This window comes from Polyodon spathula, unplaced genomic scaffold (assembly GCF_017654505.1).
Source record: "Polyodon spathula isolate WHYD16114869_AA unplaced genomic scaffold, ASM1765450v1 scaffolds_61, whole genome shotgun sequence".
Taxonomy (NCBI): Eukaryota; Metazoa; Chordata; class Actinopteri; order Acipenseriformes; family Polyodontidae; genus Polyodon; species Polyodon spathula.
Genome location: NW_024471555.1, coordinates 165,041 through 185,227, shown reverse-complemented (window position 1 = coordinate 185,227; position 20,187 = coordinate 165,041). Strand labels below are relative to the sequence as shown.

At 44.4% G+C, this 20,187-nt stretch overlaps 1 protein-coding gene across 1 annotated transcript in view; it reads right to left on the bottom strand.

Moving 5' to 3' along the window:
* Positions 1 to 7,303: 7,303 nt before the first annotated feature.
* LOC121307918 (putative pre-mRNA-splicing factor ATP-dependent RNA helicase DHX32) overlaps positions 7,304 to 20,187 on the bottom strand; it is a 29,885-nt gene continuing 17,001 nt past the window's right edge. Inside the window, 7 exon segments of the mRNA XM_041240240.1 lie at positions 7,304 to 9,433; positions 9,998 to 10,188; positions 10,840 to 10,880; positions 10,883 to 11,023; positions 11,364 to 11,489; positions 12,183 to 12,374; positions 15,805 to 15,963. Coding sequence (XP_041096174.1) covers positions 9,214 to 9,433; positions 9,998 to 10,188; positions 10,840 to 10,880; positions 10,883 to 11,023; positions 11,364 to 11,489; positions 12,183 to 12,374; positions 15,805 to 15,963 — 1,070 coding nt within the window. The 3' untranslated portion in view covers positions 7,304 to 9,213.

The window sequence follows — 20,187 nt, the reverse complement described above, 5'->3', positions numbered from 1 at the left end:
TGTAATATACATATTCCACACGCTGTCAAGCATGATGAATGGGTTAGAATGTATTTCCATCCCTGCTGACAGTGATGTGCTGGGAAGTTGCTGACTGCCGTGTTTCCACGTGCTCTTAGTCAATAGCACTTTCATAAGCACCCAGGGGGGTTAGGACTTCCCATCTCCGCTGTACGCAGAAATCAAGCTCAAGTGTAAAGTTTGAAACATTTGTTGGTACTCTTCTTGTAAGTTTTGTCTGACTGAGCTGTATCATTTGCAGGATGACTCATCAACGCTAAAATGATCAAAAATGACAGAACTTGCACATTTTATTCACGCTACACTGTATACATGATTAAATAAAATATTCCCGATTACTGTGCTTCACACAGTCATTCTGAGTGCTTGCGGCTGAGGATTTAGTAATATAGTTTCTATACCTCTCAACTACAATGCTTGCTCTTCAGTTGAATTGGAAGATATTTTGTTTCCAGCATTTTTCTTTCCATTTAATTTAATGGCCTAAGATGCCAATTCATCAAAGGCCCATAGACTGGAGAACTGCAGACCCACCTCCCCACCCTTCAACACCCTCATACCTACTCCTTGATCAAATTTACTATAGTGGGGTCTCATCCAGTTAGCCAGAAGCCAGAATCTGGGTTTGAGGCAGACATGATACTAATATTTAAAAAGAGAGATCGAGTGGAATTAGGAAACTACAGACCCTTGAAAGAGGGAATTTGCAAACAAGACGCGGACCATCTTTTTTCATTGCATGAAAGCAATGTAGTTATTTGGGACTGGGCCCATTCTTTAAGGTTGTAGCAATGCCTATGTCATTCATGGGTGTGTTTTAATCCCGGCTGTCTCTGAGATGATGTTTTAATGCCTCAGGTGAAAGCTAACAAAGGTGCTGCAGAGTAAGTGAAACTGGATTTCATCATCAGCCATAACACCCGACTCCTGTTTCTTTTAAGAGTTTAATGTGACTGAAACAGGATTGGCATAAGAGACATAACACATCTGAATAACACAAAACACAGTATCTCCTCACTCTATGAACTTTAACAAGGTCTCTGTCTGAATATCGTTGTATTGTAATAGTAAAGCAGAAGGCAGGGAGTAATTGTAAGTTGTGTGAAATTGGAAGGGGGGGGGCATACTTTGTGGGGTTCAACAAAAGTGAGCATTTCCTGTTCCTCATTTCTATAAATGACTTTGACCAACATACACATGGCAAGATTGTAACTTTCTGAAATGATAACAAGCTAATGGGGACTCAGAAACAGCCTGTTGCAAAAATCTAGGATATAAGTACAAAACTGTAGGGAACAAAGAAATATCCCCTTATAGAAGTTTACCAGGGTATTTCTGCAGTGTTCCCATGCCTTTCCAATGGTTACACAATGCATTTACCAGAGTTTACCAGAGTTTACCTTGGTTTGCCATGTTTTTTTTAAGTGTGCACAGACTGATGATCATGCAGTTGCAGTCTTCCTCAATGGCAGATTTGTCAAAGCAGCTATGTTGTTATAAACAGTGTGATGTTACTGGAGACCCCCAGTGATATACCTCACAAGCAGGGGAGTTCTTTCTTGTTCTTGTTCTTGTTCTTGTCTGTCACTCACTCTCTCTTTCTTCTCTGAATCCTTCTCCCTTGCATGTCAGTGGGATTCTGGTTCATGTGTCAGAGTCATTAATAGATACTTGGTTTTTGTGGCCTGTGTTGGAGAGCATATTGACTGACATATTTAAGTGCGCTGTCTGATTCTGTCGCTTTCATTTCTATTCATATACATGTCCATGTTTGGAGGGCTAGCCTTTCTTTTATTTATTTATTTATTTATTAATTTAGTGTGCTCGATTATTTTACCACAGATTTTCTCCCCAATTTGGAGTCCAATAATACCCCCCCCCCACCCCACCCTTCACTACGATAATTCCCCATACAGGCCAGGATAACCGAAGGTTCAATGGGGGTCCTTCGATCCCACCTCCCTACCCCACAGGAGCATCAGAGCCAATGCGAAGCTCTCTTCAGGATCTCCAGCAGCTTCTTTCCTTCTTCAGATTATGTTTTTTACAAGGAAACTCTTCTCACTCTCTCTGTAAAAATATGTGTGCTACTTAAATACCTACTTCCCGAAGATCCAGGTGTTTTGTGCAGTCCCACTGAGTCATGCAGGTTCATATTCACATTCTCAGGGTTGATCTCACTGCTGGGTATGTGGCAATCCCTCCCTACACTCAGCCCAGGCAACACATGAGCAGACAGGTTCGACTCTGCCTTTCCCCTAATTGGATGTATTATTAAGAAATTATTTATTCTCTCCCGTGGTTGATCTGTGTCTGCTTGAACAAAGAGCAACCAGACTAATCTCAGGTCTCTGAAATATTAAAAGGAGTTGACAAAGTGGCCCCTAATCAAAACTTTAAACACAACCAGGACCCAAATGACACACAGCTGGAAATAAAGGGAAGACCGTTCTCCACACAGAGTGTTGAGGGAATGAGGTGGGGACCATTTTACTGTCCTGGTGAAAAATGGCCTAAGAACATCTAAGACAACCTGAAAGTAAGGCTTCCAAACAGAGGTTTGTGTACAAGGTATCGTTTTAAAAAAAAAAAAAAATGGAACTGAAAGTATAAATGGATTTCAAAACAGGATGAGGATCAGTGAACAAGAGTCCAAACACTGTCTTCTTTATGCACTTAATGACTCTGTGGACATAAATCTCAGAGGTGCAGCAGTACTCTTTGGAATAAGTATGGCGTCTGCTGTGACCCCTGCTGAGAAACAGCCTTTACTACTGTAACACGCTTCACTAGGACACTTTGATATGCTTTCATCATGCTCTGATTGTGTTTGTTACACTTTGCTATGCTTTCACTATGCTTTGTTATGCTTTTAACATGATTTTACTACACTCTGCAATATCCCTTTATCCTGGAAATGCTATGAACAAAACTGCTTGTGCAATGCACTTTAGCCTGAAGTAAGTCTACTTGTGTGAGGTAGTTCAGCCCTTGCACTGGGAGTTGGTTTTACCAAGCATTCCGAGGACAAGTTAGAGCCAGGTTATCAGAGCTAATTGCTATGATCAGTGGCTAGTAAAACATACACATTAGAATCAATGCTTGTGTAATGAACTGGCATTTCAACCCAAACTGAATGGATCTCCTGAAAAGACTGATTGCTTGAATGTTGCTTTCCTCTGGAAAGCAGAAACATGCAACAATATCAATGGACTGCACCTCCCTCTGGTGGCTGAACAAGGGAAACCGCATTTCCAAACTGAGCAGCACAATGATGCAATTGCTGTGAACTCTCTTTAGCTCTTTGGTTCAATGAGAAGGTGCTGGTCTTTGACCCGGATGGTTTGCAGTTCACTCTTTGGTTCAATGAGAAGGTGCTGGTCTTTCACCCGGATGGTTTGCAGTTCACTCTTTGGTTCAGTGAGAAGGTGCTGGTCTTTCACCCGGATGGTTTGCAGTTCACTCTTTGGTTCAGTGAGAAGGTGCTGGTCTTTCACCCGGATGGTTTGCAGTTCACTCTTTGGTTCAATGAGAAGGTGCTGGTCTTTCACCTGGATGGAAGGTGCTGGTCTTTCACCTGGATGGTTTGCAGTTCACTCTTTGGTTCAGTGAGAAGGTGCTGGTCTTTCACCCGGATGGTTTGCAGTTCGCTCTTTGGTTCAGTGAGAAGGTGCTGGTCTTTCACCCGGATGGTTTGCAGTTCACTCTTTGGTTCAGTGAGAAGGTGCTGGTCTTTCACCCGGATGGTTTGCAGTTCACTCTTTGGTTCAGTGAGAAGGTGCTGGTCTTTCACCCGGATGGTTTGCAGTTCACTCTTTGGTTCAGTGAGAAGGTGCTGGTCTTTCACCCGGATGGTTTGCAGTTCACTCTTTGGTTCAATGAGGCGGTGCTGGTCTTTCACCTGGATGGTCTGCAGTTCACTCTTTGGTTCTGGTCTTTCACCCGGATGGTTTGCAGTTCACTCTTTGGTTCAGTGAGAAGGTGCTGGTCTTTCACCCGGATGGTTTGCAGTTCACTCTTTGGTTCAATGAGAAGGCGCTGGTCTTTCACCTGGATGGTTTGCAGTTCACTCTTTGGTTCAGTGAGAAGGTGCTGGTCTTTCACCCGGATGGTTTGCAGTTCACTCTTTGGTTCAGTGAGAAGGCGCTGGTCTTTCACCTGGATGGTCTGCAGTTCACTCTTTGGTTCAGTGAGAAGGTGCTGGTCTTTCACCCGGATGGTTTGCAGTTCACTCTTTGGTTCAGTGAGAAGGTGCTGGTCTTTCACCCGGATGGTTTGCAGTTCACTCTTTGGTTCAGTGAGAAGGTGCTGGTCTTTCACCCGGATGGTTTGCAGTTCACTCTTTGGTTCAGTGAGAAGGTGCTGGTCTTTCACCCGGATGGTTTGCAGTTCACTCTTTGGTTCAGTGAGAAGGTGCTGGTCTTTCACCCGGATGGTCTGCAGTTCACTCTTTGGTTCAGTGAGAAGGTGCTGGTCTTTCACCCGGATGGTTTGCAGTTCACTCTTTGGTTCAGTGAGAAGGTGCTGGTCTTTCACCCGGATGGTTTGCAGTTCACTCTTTGGTTCAGTGAGAAGGTGCTGGTCTTTCACCCGGATGGTTTGCAGTTCACTCTTTGGTTCAGTGAGAAGGTGCTGGTCTTTCACCTGGATGGTTTGCAGTTCACTCTTTGGTTCAGTGAGAAGGTGCTGGTCTTTCACCCGGATGGTTTGCAGTTCACTCTTTGGTTCAGTGAGAAGGTGCTGGTCTTTCACCCGGATGGTTTGCAGTTCACTCTTTGGTTCAGTGAGAAGGTGCTGGTCTTTCACCCGGATGGTTTGCAGTTCACTCTTTGGTTCAGTGAGAAGGTGCTGGTCTTTCACCCGGATGGTTTGCAGTTCACTCTTTGGTTCAGTGAGAAGGTGCTGGTCTTTCACCCGGATGGTTTGCAGTTCACTCTTTGGTTCAGTGAGAAGGTGCTGGTCTTTCACCCGGATGGTTTGCAGTTCACTCTTTGGTTCAGTGAGAAGGTGCTGGTCTTTCACCCGGATGGTTTGCAGTTCACTCTTTGGTTCAGTGAGAAGGTGCTGGTCTTTCACCCGGATGGTTTGCAGTTCACTCTTTGGTTCAGTGAGAAGGTGCTGGTCTTTCACCCGGATGGTTTGCAGTTCACTCTTTGGTTCAGTGAGAAGGTGCTGGTCTTTCACCCGGATGGTTTGCAGTTCACTCTTTGGTTCAGTGAGAAGGTGCTGGTCTTTCACCCGGATGGTTTGCAGTTCACTCTTTGGTTCAGTGAGAAGGTGCTGGTCTTTCACCCGGATGGTTTGCAGTTCACTCTTTGGTTCAATGAGAAGGTGCTGGTCTTTCACCCGGATGGTTTGCAGTTCACTCTTTGGTTCAGTGAGAAGGTGCTGGTCTTTCACCCGGATGGTTTGCAGTTCACTCTTTGGTTCAGTGAGAAGGTGCTGGTCTTTCACCCGGATGGTTTGCAGTTCACTCTTTGGTTCAGTGAGAAGGTGCTGGTCTTTCACCCGGATGGTTTGCAGTTCACTCTTTGGTTCAATGAGAAGGTGCTGGTCTTTCACCCGGATGGTTTGCAGTTCACTCTTTGGTTCAGTGAGAAGGTGCTGGTCTTTCACCCGGATGGTTTGCAGTTCACTCTTTGGTTCAGTGAGAAGGTGCTGGTCTTTCACCCGGATGGTTTGCAGTTCACTCTTTGGTTCAATGAGAAGATGCTGGTCTTTCACCCGGATGGTCGGCAGTTCACATCCAGCCCTTGCCTTTCCATTCAATCCAGTGGGCTGAGATGTCCATTCATTACACCATGTAAAGTGCAATTTCTTTCATATGAAAGAAGTGCTTGTCTTTTCACCTGATTGGTTTGGCAGTTCACTTTTGGTTCAATGAGAAGGTGCTGGTCTTTCACCCGGAACGTAAAAATCACTCTTGGTTCATTGAGAATGCTGGTCTTTTCACCTTTGATGGTTTTGCAGGTTCCACCCGGATGTTTGGGGGTCAAAAAGATGCTTTTGCAGTTTTGGTCCATTTGCACCAGTTCTGTACCAATTTCCAAGAGTATGTAAAGGTTCTCAATATGGGACCAATTGGTATTAATATATACAATTATATATAATAGATATGATATATATATATATATATATTTAATATATAAATTTATATGGTTGGTTATTAAATTATACGCTTTACGTATGCTTTCACTGTGGTTTATAACAATTTGTTATATTTTTACTATAACAAACTTGTAGAGGGGTCCGAACAATTTGTTCATGTTCTAGATAAAAATGTCTGTGTGACGTCGTCTTTTTTAACCTTTGCTTGCAATGGGTTTTAGTGCAAAACTCTCAGCAGCTAAATGCCAGTTTGCGAGCTAGCACAGAGTAATCTGTGGAAGCATTTAATCAGTTGTGGAACAATTAATTAGGGCACACGTTCTCAGTGGTCACATTGCAGTACTTGAAGCAGGCAGCAGAGAGAAACATTATAGTGAGAATTATTAAGTACATTTATTTTAAAGGAGTATTACAAAATGACATTAAGAGCAAAGCTAGACAGACAAATTTTTATCAAGTTTTAATCACTTTACATTTAAAAAAAAAAAAAAAAAAGAAAAGAAAATAGACCCAGTGGAGGAGAGCCTGTTGTGTGATTGATTTTGTAAAAGTTCTCCAGCAGCCAGTCTTCTGGCTAAATCGATCTGCACAATTCTATGCATTCAATAAAAAATTTAAAAAAAAACATGTCAAACACACATTCAACAGAAAGGAAATATTGCTGTACTAACTTCCTTTCTGAAACACTCCTAGATTGAAGCTATTTGGATTCACTGTACCGTAGCAGCTTGCTGCATGCTACTGCAAGATAACCCATGCACAGAATACTGCGCATGACTTGTGTCAATGTTGCATGTGTGACTAGGCCTAAAATCTGAGCAGGGACAACATTAATTTATAGATATATGTTATATATATATATATATATATATATATATATATATATATATATATATATATATATATATATATATAGACACACACACACACACACACACACACATATATATATATATATATATATATATATATATATATATATATATATATATATATATATATATATATATATATATATATATATATATGATATATATATTATTATATATATATACTATATATTATATATATATATATATATTTAATAATGCATATATATATAGCATTACACAGCATAACTAATTTCATGATCATAAATAGAAAAGGCAAATTATATTACAGATACCATGTCATTTTATGTTCATTAATAATGAGTAAAAAACATTATATACATACAACATTCCCTCTAAAGTAAAGAAAGAAAGATTGTTGCATATCTAGTCTGTTTATTGTAATTTCCTAGTAAAAGCTGTAACTTGTTTCTAACAGTATCCAGAGACTCCTTGTTTCAACATCTGAAAATCACTGAACTGACCGGACTGCTTGTCCCAGGGAAGAAGATAATCTGTAGATTACCAGGTCTCTCTGGTCTCACAGTATTACACTTTATAACCGCTGCAGTCTTGGACTGAAGGCTTGAGAACCCCGCTTGGGGTGGAACAGCAGGGGGTTCTGTGCATTCTGCACTAGACATTGCACTCACATAAGAAACCATTTGCAGCAGCACTGTACAGATGTAATGTCACTTAAAGGGATTTGAAGTGTAACTAACTACACATGTACAGTTGTAGTCAGTTGATGAGAAAATATCATGTGGAAAGAATAGCATACACAGACATACAATTACAGTGACATTTCCATGTACCATAATTATATTGTAATGCACACATTTAATAACTTAGGATTCAGATATTTATAAAATAATAATATATTTGTAAACTTCAGCCTCAAATATTCTTTACATACTATACTGTATTCACCATGTGCTCAAAGTTCAAGTTCAACCCTGTAATGTACAATCTTTTCAAGGAGAATGTAATATTAATTTAACTATACCAGTTATTAAATAATAAGAATCATTAAAGAGATGACCTGCCCTGTAGCATCAAGTGGCTTGTAAACATCATTTGCTACACAGCAGTTACAATGTTTTGTTGCACCAATACTGGGAATTACTAGGTGATTATACTTACAATTGATTGACGTGAACTTTTAAATAATACTTCAGCACAAAACATAAAACTTCTCTCAAACAATCAGAACGGCCGACTCTTGAAGACTGTCGATGTGTCTTATGCTATGAAAACAGTGTGACAGAACACACTAGAATGGTCTTTTACCAGGTTATGAAAAGAGGGCTGAAACAGCTCTTCTTTGAACTTATGAGGATTTATGCCTCCAAGAACCGTTGACATTATTTCTGAATTCGAAATATAAACTCATATCCTCTCTTACCAGTTAGCTAAACTCATAACCGCTGGTTATTGGTAAAGAACAAGCTCATAATGTGAAGCATACATTTATAGAAAGGCACTCTGCAAAACGGTTTCCAAACATGTTTCTATATACTCTTGCTGAGCCAATGGAAAAATGTCCTTGCCCTGCATATGTAGAAGGTCACACACTAATGAAAAGCACAGCAAGCAGGGCTCTAACTTCACAGAGCCTTTATAGGACTTCAGGGCCAGTTTCTCTACTGGACGTGAAATTGAAACTCCTCTCTCTGGATTAGCACTGCCAAGCCCAGACTCCAGCCAACACAGCCACGCCCAGACTCCAGCTACAGTTTATGACCCTTTTTCAGTATAATTGAGAGAGCACAAGTGTCTGTGTGTGTGTCTGTGTTGTTTTCTGGGTGGTTTGTCAGGGCCACCATGTTAGACCATCTCAAAGCACAGAGTTACAAGGCATTTTCTTACTGTGCACATGAGCTTTGGAATTAATTTCCATGGGGCTGAAGTCCAGAACAAACCTGTAGTGTGGATGGTGTTACTAATATGATTCCTAGCTCTGACTGGAAAATGTTGAAGCTTTTTTCTTTTTACCAGATTTAGTTTAGCTGACCTGTCCCCAGGTGCCCTTTTTAAAAGACAGTCAGGAGGACAGAATATTCCCACTGCTGCATTCAGCATTCAGTCAGTCAGTCAGTCAGACAGACAGGTAGGAAGCGTGGAGTACAGCAGCTCAGAATCAGCCTTCCACAAAGGGACTCCAGCAGTGAGGATTCCTCCCAACACGGCTGGGCTGTGTGGCATCCCTCCGGTCCTACTGCAGCACACAGAGCTCCTGGCTCTCCTGGTGCAGGTGGTCCTTGGGCCGCTTGGCCCCCGCATTCTCTGCCTCGCCCACTTCCCCCTGCTTTTCCTCCCCCTCTCCTCGCTGGGGGTCTGGGAGAAACAGTTTGTGACGCAGCTCCATCAGCAGGTCTCGCCCCTCACTGGCGGGTAGGTTACCCAGGTAGTACTGCGGGTCTAGCTCCACCAGCCTGGAGAAACAAGAGTCGTACAGCGTCAGCTTACAGAGGTACAACTACACATAGACAACTAAACAAGAAAGAGAGTGCGAGACAGAGAGAGAGAGAGAGAGAGTGACAGAAACAGAGAGAGAGCAAGTGAGTGAGCGAATCATTATAGTTGCACCCCTTTCAAAATGCCACATCAATAATAGGTAGATAATAATTCTGACTACCGGTGCATTTCCTAGTAATAATTTAAAACAAAACAGCCTGTTACCGTATTATGTGGTTGAAGAAAGCTCTCTGTTTGCAAGCCTTACTGTCAGCTAGTGTATGTGAGGAGCCTTCACGTGCCATAATGTTTTACTAATCTACCATTCTCCCCATAAATGATGTCTGACCAAACAAATCACAATCCCCCGCAAGCCAATAATAGCATTACTCACTCAACCCACTAACTTGCATACCGGTTCAGTTTTATTGTACAAACCAGCTCTTCATGTCACTAACCCACATTCACCTGTATGTGCAGCTATTATGGAGAGATTTGTGACAGTGACAAAGAGACCCAAACACATACACACTGAATCTCACATCTGGGGCTGTATCTCGGAGACCACACTGACGCAGTTGTTCTGGGAGATGGTGAACTCGTGGTACAGCACCCAGCAGGGGGGGCGTGGCAGAGGCTTGCGGGACAGGTACCCTGAGAAGGGGTGCAGGTGAGCCACATGCTTGTGAGTCAGGAGCAGGTAGTTCCCAGAACCATCCACATCACGAGCCACCTTCCAGAGAGATCACAGAGAAATCTTAAAACAGTACCCTGACCCAGGTGTGCTGCTATTTTGGATATATCCCCAATATCCATTAGTGACTGACAGGGGTGTTCAGATACTCTGATTTTAAGTAATTCAAGTTTAATTAAATACAATAAAACCTTTTAAACTCTTCATTTACATAAAACAAATTAGCGAGGTGACCCTTTCCAGCTAAAATCACTCCGTACTTAAATTTATAGATAAGGGTAAATGAGGGAAAGGCAGCTTTTCTTTTTTGATATCAACACATTTTAAAACAGGTTTATTTTCTGTTTCATTTAATGCCTGCCGACGAAACAATGACACGTTAAAGAAAGTATCTGCAGACCCCTCTCCTCCCCCTGGAGCCTGACCTTGAGGAAGTAGTGCAGACCCCTCCCTCTGGAGCCCGACCTTGAGGAAGTAGTGCAGACCCCTCCCCCTGGAGCCCGACTCCTACCTTGAGAAAAGTAGTGCAGACCCCTCCCCCTGGAGCCCGACTCCTACCTTGAGGAAGTAGTGCAGACCCCTCCCCCTGGAGCCCGACTCCTACCTTGAGGAAGTAGTGCAGACCCCTCCCCCTGGAGCCTGACCTTGAGGAAGTAGTGCAGACCCCTCCCCCTGGAGCCCGACTCCTACCTTGAGGAAGTAGCCCGAGATTAATGCTCTCTTGACGTTGTGTCCTCAGTCCCGAAGCTAGGGGGCGACACTGGCAGCTCGATGCGGTGCATGATCTCTAGCAGCTCAGAGCGGATCACGTCAGCGCGCTTCAGAGCTGAATGACTCACAAAGTTCTTTCTGCACCAGCCCTCGTCCTCATTATCTGCAACACAAGCACCCCTCATTTTAAAAGAGTATCTTTATAGTTGGCTATTAATGACTGTTTTCTGTTAACTTGTTTATATCACTGTAAAATGAGATGCGATGCTCAGATCATTATTTTGCCCTCTACCATAAGATCTTTGTCTATAGCACTGGGTTGGCTATACTTCATATTGATTTTGATTTCATTTTTTCAATTTTTCATTTGAATTTCTGAGCCAACATGTTGTATACCATCTCAGTATGTTAGATTTTTTTCTCTTGCATGTTTAGTGTTGACTTTGCTCATCCCTGCCTCCCTCCCTCCCTTCCCTGCTTCTATTCCCCGATACTGCACTCACGCTGTCTGAAAGCGTTATAGAGGTTGATGAGCGTGAAGTGATCCCCGTCAGAGTGCAGCAGGACTCTGCGTCGAGCAGCGGCCGCCTCCTCCGAGAGCTGAGGGGGGGTCACAAAACACGGAGAGGCTGGAGAGAGAGAGAGAGACAGAGAGAGAGAGGAGAGGGGAGAGGAGAGAGAGAGAGAGAGAGAGAGAGAGAGAGAGAGAGAGAGAGAGAGAGAAAGGTTAGGAAGAGACATGTTTAGTCAGATATGATTTATTCATGTCTCTCGAACCTTTTTTTTTTTTTGTTAGGACATGTTGTTGTTTCACCCTGTTATTTATTGTTTATTGTCTACATGTTATTTATTTTTTTGTCAAAACTTTTCCCTGACTAAATAAAAAATATATATTTGTTTTGTTTATTTAATATATATTTGTTTTGTTTATTTATGGTAAAAATGATTGGTCTGTATTTCATCAGTATTCATTACATACATACAAACATATAGCTTTCAGCTTGTTTGTATGCTGTACTCATAATAATCAAGCGCATACAGTAAACAGAAAACTCACTCCTGTAGGACCGGCAGTGCATTTTAGAACTCACCACTCAAAGGGTTAATACACTGTTCCTCCCCTACAGCTGCTTGAACAACTCCTAATAGTAAATTTATAGACCAAGAGAGACTTATTTTTTCTGTGAGGGGAGCAGATTTGTCAACTGATCGCTCACATTCCTGGTACCTGGTAAATAATCCTTGGATTGACAGCAAGTGTGTACCCGCCACACAGCATGAGTGTGGATGCAGTACAATGCAGGAGTGCACGGAGAGTGTACCTGTCAGCATGGCAGCCACAGTGAGCATCTCGCTGACACAGTCGAACTCGCAGGACGCGATGAGCGCCTTCGCGAGCTGGGGGTCCAGCGGGAACTCCGACATGATGATTCCAACTTCAGAGAGATTACCATCATCGTCCAGCGCCGCCAGGTAATCCAGGTCTTCCAGCGCCTGCATCAGAGCTTCCGGCGCTATGGAGGGGGGAGGAGACAAAGAAGCAAGTCTCACACTGTTTCTGACGTAATTACAATGAACCTCTACACCTCCTCCTTAAAATGTACTACAGTTTTAAAATATGATTTTACTGTACCACAGGGATGGAAAGAAGACCCCCATTGCATAGCAGTTTGATCCATTCCTGGTTTTACTAAGGGTTTAAAAAGACACACCTGAGCCTGCTACCTCTACACTACATAAGAACATAAGAACATAAAAAAGTTTACAAACGAGAGGAAGCCATTCGGCCCATCTTGCTCGTTTGGTTGTTAGTAGCTTATTGATCCCAGAATCTCATCAAACAACTTCTTGAAGGATCCCAGGGTGTCAGCTTCAACAACATTACTGGGGAGTTTATTCCAGACCCTCACAATTCTCTGTGTAAAAAAGTGCCTCCTAGTTTCTGTTCTGAATGCCCCTTTGTCTAATCTCCATTTGTGACCCCTGGTTCTTGTTTCTTTTTTCAGGCTGAAAAAGTCCCTTGGGTCGACACTGTCAATACCTTTTAGAATTTTGAATGCTTGAATTAGGTCGCCACGTAGTCTTCTTTGTTCAAGACTGAACAGATTCAATTCTTTTAGCCTGTCTGCATATGACATGCCTTTTAAACCCGGAATAATTCTGGTCGCTCTTCTTTACACTCTTTCTAGAGCAGCAATATCTCTTTTATAGCGAGGTGACCAGAACTGCACACAATATTCAAGATGAGGTCTTACTAGTGCATTGTACAGTTTTAACATTACTTCCCTTGATTTAAATTCAACACTTTTCACAATGTATCCGAGCATCTTGTTAGCCTTTTTTATAGCTTCCCCTCATTGTCTAGATGAAGACATTTCTGAGTCAACAAAAACTCCTAGGTCTTTTTCATAGATTCCTTCTCCAATTTCAGTATCTCCCATGTGATATTTATAATGTACATTTTTATTTCCTGTGTGCAGTACCTTACACTTTTCTCTATTAAATGTCATTTGCCATGTGTCTGCCCAGTTCTGAATCTTGTCTAGATCATTTTGAATGACCTTTGCTGCTACAACAGTATTTGCCACTCCTCCTACTTTTGTGTCGTCTGCAAATTTAACAAGTTTGCTTACTATACCAGCATCTAAATCATTAATGTAGATTAGGAATAGCAGAGGACCTAATACTGATCCCTGTGGTACACCGCTGGTTACCACACTCCATTCTGAGGTTTTTCCTCTAATCAGTACTTTCTGTTTTCTACACGTTAACCACTCCCCAATCCATGTATTTGTGTTTCCTTGAATCCCTACTGCGTTCAGTTTGAGAATTAATCTTTTGTGAGGGACTTTGTCAAAAGCTTTCTGGAAATCTAAATAAACCATGTCATATGCTTTGCAATTATCCATTATCGATACTGCATCCTCAAAAAAATCAAGGAAGTTAGTTAGACACGATCTCCCTTTCCTAAAACCATGTTGATTGTCTCCCAGGACCCTGTTACCATATAGGTAATTTTCCATTTTGGATCTTATTATAGTTTCCATAAGTTTGCATATAATAGAAGTCAGGCTTACTGGTCTGTAGTTACCTGGTTCAGTTTTGTTTCCCTTTTTGTGGATCGGTATTACGTTTTCTCCAAGTAGACTGGTTCCCTTGTTATTTAAGTGCAATCCGTCCCATCTATACAGATAGTCCTCGTTGTAGAATGTGGTCCAATGATCAAGATAGGTGAAGCCTTCCCCTGTGCACCACGTCTTCAGCCATGCGTTTTGATTAATTATTTCCAGCTGTCCATATGGTCCTTTGCAAGGTGCCGGTAGTATACCAGAAAATACCACAGTTTTGGTTTTCTCTTTTAATTTCCTTCCTAGCTCTCTGAATTTGTTTTGCAGGGATTTTGGTCCGTCTCTTCCAATGTTGTTTGTACCGATGTGGACGACTACTACCGGGTTGTCTCCTGTTCATTCTAGGAGCCTGTCCACGTTTTCAGTGATGTGCTTGACCGAGGCTCCCAGAAGGCAGCACACTGTTGGGGTAAGGGGGTCCAAACTGCGAATTGAACTTGCTGTGTTTCTCAATATGGAGTCCCCAAGAATCATGACCTCCCTTCTTTTTGCTGTCTGGTCACCATTGTCAATAGGGTCCTGGATGTTGTTCCTTTCGTTCTCTTGTTGTTGGTTCTGCTCATCAAAATTCTGAAGTGACTCAAATCTGTTGGTTGTTTTGATTTCTGGTGGTTGTGTTTGACGAAGTTTCTTTTTTTCCCTGCTTCTGCCTACCTGAACCCAGCTGTTCTGACCTTCTATCTCCCTGGTGGCTTTCAGTCTGTTAGGGGTGATGCAGTCTTCCATGAATTGTGGGTGCGCCAGTTCCTCAAGATCCTGTTGCTGTCTCACTTCTTCCAGCTCCATTTCTAGTGTACTTACTAGTTTATGCAAATCCTGGATCGCGCGGCACTTTACGCACACTTGGTTTAGCTCCGCTGGGTTTTCTCGGATTTCCCACATCAAGCAGGTGTCACAGATTACTGGCTTGAAGACCATGTTGAGGGTTTTTTTTTTTTTTGAAGTTTAGTTTCTTCTGCAGCAATCAGCCTGCTTTCAAACTGCTTCTAAACTGCTCTGTACTTTTCCATGCCTGTACTTCTCCCACTCGCTGTCGCTGGGAAGACTGCCTCGTTTAACTGCGTTGTTCTGCTGTGCTGTTGGCTCCTCCCCTTGCCCGTGTCTCAGAACAGCGCTGAATTTGAATCAGCTGCTCCGAGTTTCAGCTTGTTTGTTATCAGAAAAACACACGCGGCTGTTTGACTTTGAGCTGCTGCTGTGCTTCCCCAATGTCCTGTGTTTTCTGATTAAAGCAATTAAAGATGCAATTTCTCCTTACTGCTTCTAAACTGCCCTGTACTTTTCCACGCCTATACTTCTCCCACTCGCTGTTGCTGGGAAGGATCAAGCTTGTGAAACTGGGTGAAACTGCTATGCAACAGGGCTCTTATTCCCATCTCGGTACGTGCAGCACTATGCTTAACCACACCCCTGTAGGAGCCCTTATTCTCCATGCTAGATCACAGTTACAGTGTGAGTGAGAGATGGAACATGGCGCAGAGTATGGTGGATGTGTGATCATTCTGTAATGAAATAGATTTAAGTAAGACAGCAGTATTGAGAAGCCTGTTAGGAACCTGTATCTATGTTCTATCAGTCCATCAGTCCATTGCATGCAGTATGTTCACTCAATACATGCTGAGACCAACACGTGAAAGTTCAATGTGTATCTTTGGATTCCTGTCTCTGAATAAACGCAGCATGACTGCTGAAACCTCGGAGTTGGTCCTTTTATGTTTCCTAGTCAACAACATCCAGCTGCCCTTTATAAACCATGGGGGAAGCTCTCCACAAACTGCAGGTGTAATGAAGCTGGCTAGCCGCACATCGCCCTCACCTGGCCGGTCCAGGAACTTGCACTGGCCCATGTCAGCGATGTCCAGGCGTTTCAGCAGCAGCACCAGCTGACTCAGGTTCTCCTCCGACACTCGAGGAGCGGAGAAATCTGGCATGTCTGAGTCGTGGAAACTCTGCTGGTAGAGCCGGAAACACAGCCCTGTGCAAACACACAGACAGACAGGACCGTTACACTCACACATCATGAACAACACAGCCAACCCCAGCAGAAGGATTTTTATTGTGTATTTATTCTTTTAAAACATACATAACAAAATTTTCCAACAAGAGTAGACCATTCGGCCCATCAGCGCTCGTCCAGTTCCTAGTATCCGATTGATCTCAAAACTTGTCCAGTCGGGTATTAATGGATCCCACTAATTCAGCATTAAAGACCTGACTAGGTAACCTGTTCCACACCCTCGCCACTCTCTGTGTGATGAAGTCTCCTTCAGCAACATGACCAGGTTACCCGTTCCACACCCTCACCACTCTCTGTGAAGAAGAGTCTCCTTCCGCAACATGACTAGGTAACCCATTCCACACCCTCACCACTTTCTGTGTGAAGAGCCTCCTTCAGCAACAGGACTAGGTAACCCGTTCCACACCCTCACCACTCTGTGTGATGAAGTCTCCTTCAGCAACATGACTAGGTAACCCGTTCCACACCCTCACCACTCTCTGTGTGAAGAGCCTCCTTCAGAAACATGACTAGGTAACCCGTTCCACACCCTCACCACTCTGTGTGTGATGAAGTCTCCTTCAGCAACATGACTAGGTAACCCGTTCCACACCCTCACCACTCTCTGTGTGAAGAGCCTCCTTCAGCAACATGACTAGGTAACCCGTTCCACACCCTCACCACTCTCTGTGTGAAGAGCCTCCTTCAGCAACATGACTAGGTAACCCGTTCCACACCCTCGCCGCTCTGTGTGTGATGAAGTCTCCTTCAGAAACATAACTAGGTAACCCGTTCCACACCCTCACCACTCTCTGTGATGAAGAGTCTCCTTCAGCAACATGACTAGGTAACCCATTCCACACCCTCACCACTCTCTGTGTGAAGAGTCTCCTTCAGCAACATGACTAGGTAACCCATTCCACACCCTCACCACTCTCTGTGTGAAGAAGAGTCTCCTTCAGCAACATGACTAGGTAACCCATTCCATCCCCTCACTGCTCTCTGTGTGAAGAAGAGTCTCCTTCAGCAACATGACTAGGTAACCCATTCCACACCCTCACCACTCTCTGTGTGAAGAAGAGTCTCCTTCAGCAACATGACTAGGTAACCCATTCCACACCCTCACCACTCTCTGTGTGAAGAAGAGTCTCCTTCAGCAACATGACTAGGTAACCCATTCCATCCCCTCACCACTCTCTGTGTGAAGAAGAGTCTCCTTCAGCAACATGACTAGGTAACCCATTCCACACCCTCACCACTCTCTGTGTGAAGAAGAGTCTCCTTCAGCAACATGACTAGGTAACCCATTCCATCCCCTCACCACTCTCTGTGTGATGAAGAGTCTCCTTCAGCAACATGACTAGGTAACCCGTTCCACACCCTCACCACTCTCTGTGTGAAGAGTCTCCTTCAGAAACATGACTAGGTAACCCGTTCCACACCCTCACCACTCTCTGTGTGAAGAAGAGTCTCCTTCAGCAACATGACTAGGTAACCCATTCCATCCCCTCACCACTCTCTGTGTGAAGAAGAGTCTCCTTCAGCAACATGACTAGGTAACCCATTCCATCCCCTCACCACTCTCTGTGTGAAGAAGAGTCTCCTTCCACACCCTCGCCCCTCTCTGTGTGAAGTCTCCTTCAGCAACATGACTAGGTAACCCATTCCATCCCCTCACCACTCTGTGTGTGATGAAGAGTCTCCTTCAGCAACATGACTAGGTAACCCGTTCCACACCCTCACCACTCTCTGTGTGAAGAGCCTCCTTCAGCAACATGACTAGGTAACCCGTTCCACACCCTCACCACTCTGTGTGTGATGAAGAGTCTCCTTCAGAAACATGACTAGGTAACCCGTTCCACACCCTCACCACTCTCTGTGTGAAGAGTCTCCTTCAGAAACATGACTAGGTAACCCGTTCCACACCCTCGCCGCTCTCTGTGTGAAGAGCCTCCTTCAGCAACATGACTAGGTAACCCGTTCCACACCCTCACCACTCTGTGTGTGATGAAGAGTCTCCTTCAGAAACATGACTAGGTAACCCGTTCCACACCCTCACCACTCTGTGTGTGATGAAGTCTCCTTCAGAAACATGACTAGGTGATATTCTAAAATGATGTTATCTCATCTCTATATGGCATATTTTACAATTTAGCATTATTTTACAGATTTATTTATTTGAAACATGTTCAACTATTTTATGGGTATTGTTCTTGTTACTGCAATTACTGTTATTACTTTATTTGTTTATTGTCTTCATGTGAAGTGCTTTGTGGCGGCCCTCGTTAAAGGCGCTATACAAAAATAAAGATTGCTTGATTGATTGATTGACTTCATTTTCAACCGTGTCCTCTGATTCTCGTTTCTGTACTGCGCTAGTATTAGTTTGAGTTAACCATATCAACTTCTTTTAAGATTTTAAAGACTTTAAATAATTATAGGCTTAATGGTGTCAGTTCTTTCAGCCTGCCTTTGCAGCTCAGCTATTGTTGTAAGGGGTGAGGGGGGCTCTCTTTGCAGCTCAGCTATTGTTGTAAGGGGTGAGGGGGGCTCTCTTTGCAGCTCAGCTATTGTTGTAAGGGGTGAGGGGGGGCTCTCTTTGCAGCTCAGCTATTGTTGTAAGGGGTGAGGGGGGCTCTCTTTGCAGCTCAGCTATTGTTGTAAGGGGTGAGGGGGGCTCTCTTTGCAGCTCAGCTATTGTTGTAAGGGGTGAGGGGGGCTCTCTTTGCAGCTCAGCTATTGTTGTAAGGGGTGAGGTGGGGCTCTCTTTGCAGATCAGCTATTGTTGTAAGGGGTGAGGGGGGGCTCTCTTTGCAGCTCAGCTATTGTTGTAAGGGGTGAGGGGGGGCTCTCTTTGCAGCTCAGCTATTGTTGTAAGGGGTGAGGGGGGCTCTCTTTGCAGCTCAGCTATTGTTGTAAGGGGTGAGGGGGGCTCTCTTTGCAGCTCAGCTATTGTTGTAAGGGGTGAGGGGGGCTCTCTTTGCAGCTCAGCTATTGTTGTAAGGGGTGAGGGGGGGCTCTCTTTGCAGCTCAGCTATTGTTGTAAGGGGTGAGGGGGGGCTCTCTTTGCAGCTCAGCTATTGTTGTAAGGGGTGAGGGGGGCTCTCTTTGCAGCTCAGCTATTGTTGTAAGGGGTGAGGGGGGCTCTCTTTGCAGCTCAGCTATTGTTGTAAGGGGTGAGGGGGGCTCTCTTTGCAGCTCAGCTATTGTTGTAAGGGGTGAGGGGGGGCTCTCTTTGCAGCTCAGCTATTGTTGTAAGGGGTGAGGGGGGGCTCTCTTTGCAGCTCAGCTATTGTTGTAAGGGGTGAGGGGGGCTCTCTTTGCAGCTCAGCTATTGTTGTAAGGGGTGAGGGGGGCTCTCTTTGCAGCTCAGCTATTGTTGTAAGGGGTGAGGGGGGGCTCTCTTTGCAGCTCAGCTATTGTTGTAAGGGGTGAGGGGGGCTCTCTTTGCAGATCAGCTATTGTTGTAAGGGGTGAGGGGGGGCTCTCTTTGCAGCTCAGCTATTGTTGTAAGGGGTGAGGGGGGGCTCTCTTTGCAGATCAGCTATTGTTGTAAGGGGTGAGGGGGGGCTCTCTTTGCAGCTCAGCTATTGTTGTAAGGGGTGAGGGGGGGCTCTCTTTGCAGATCAGCTATTGTTGTAAGGGGTGAGGGGGGCTCTCTTTGCAGCTCAGCTATTGTTGTAAGGGGTGAGGGGGGCTCTCTTTGCAGCTCAGCTATTGTTGTAAGGGGTGAGGGGGGGCTCTCTTTGCAGCTCAGCTATTGTTGTAAGGGGTGAGGGGGGCTCTCTTTGCAGCTCAGCTATTGTTGTAAGGGGTGAGGGGGGCTCTCTTTGCAGCTCAGCTATTGTTGTAAGGGGTGAGGGGGGCTCTCTTTGCAGCTCAGCTATTGTTGTAAGGGGTGAGGGGGGCTCTCTTTGCAGCTCAGCTATTGTTGTAAGGGGTGAGGGGGGGCTCTCTTTGCAGCTCAGCTATTGTTGTAAGGGGTGAGGGGGGCTCTCTTTGCAGATCAGCTATTGTAAGGGGCGAGGGGGGGCTCTCTCTGCAGCTCAGCTATTGTTGTAAGGGGTGAGGGGGGGCTCTCTTTGCAGCTCAGCTATTGTTGTAAGGGGTGAGGGGGGCTCTCTTTGCAGCTCAGCTATTGTTGTAAGGGGTGAGGGGGGCTCTCTTTGCAGCTCAGCTATTGTTGTAAGGGGTGAGGGGGGG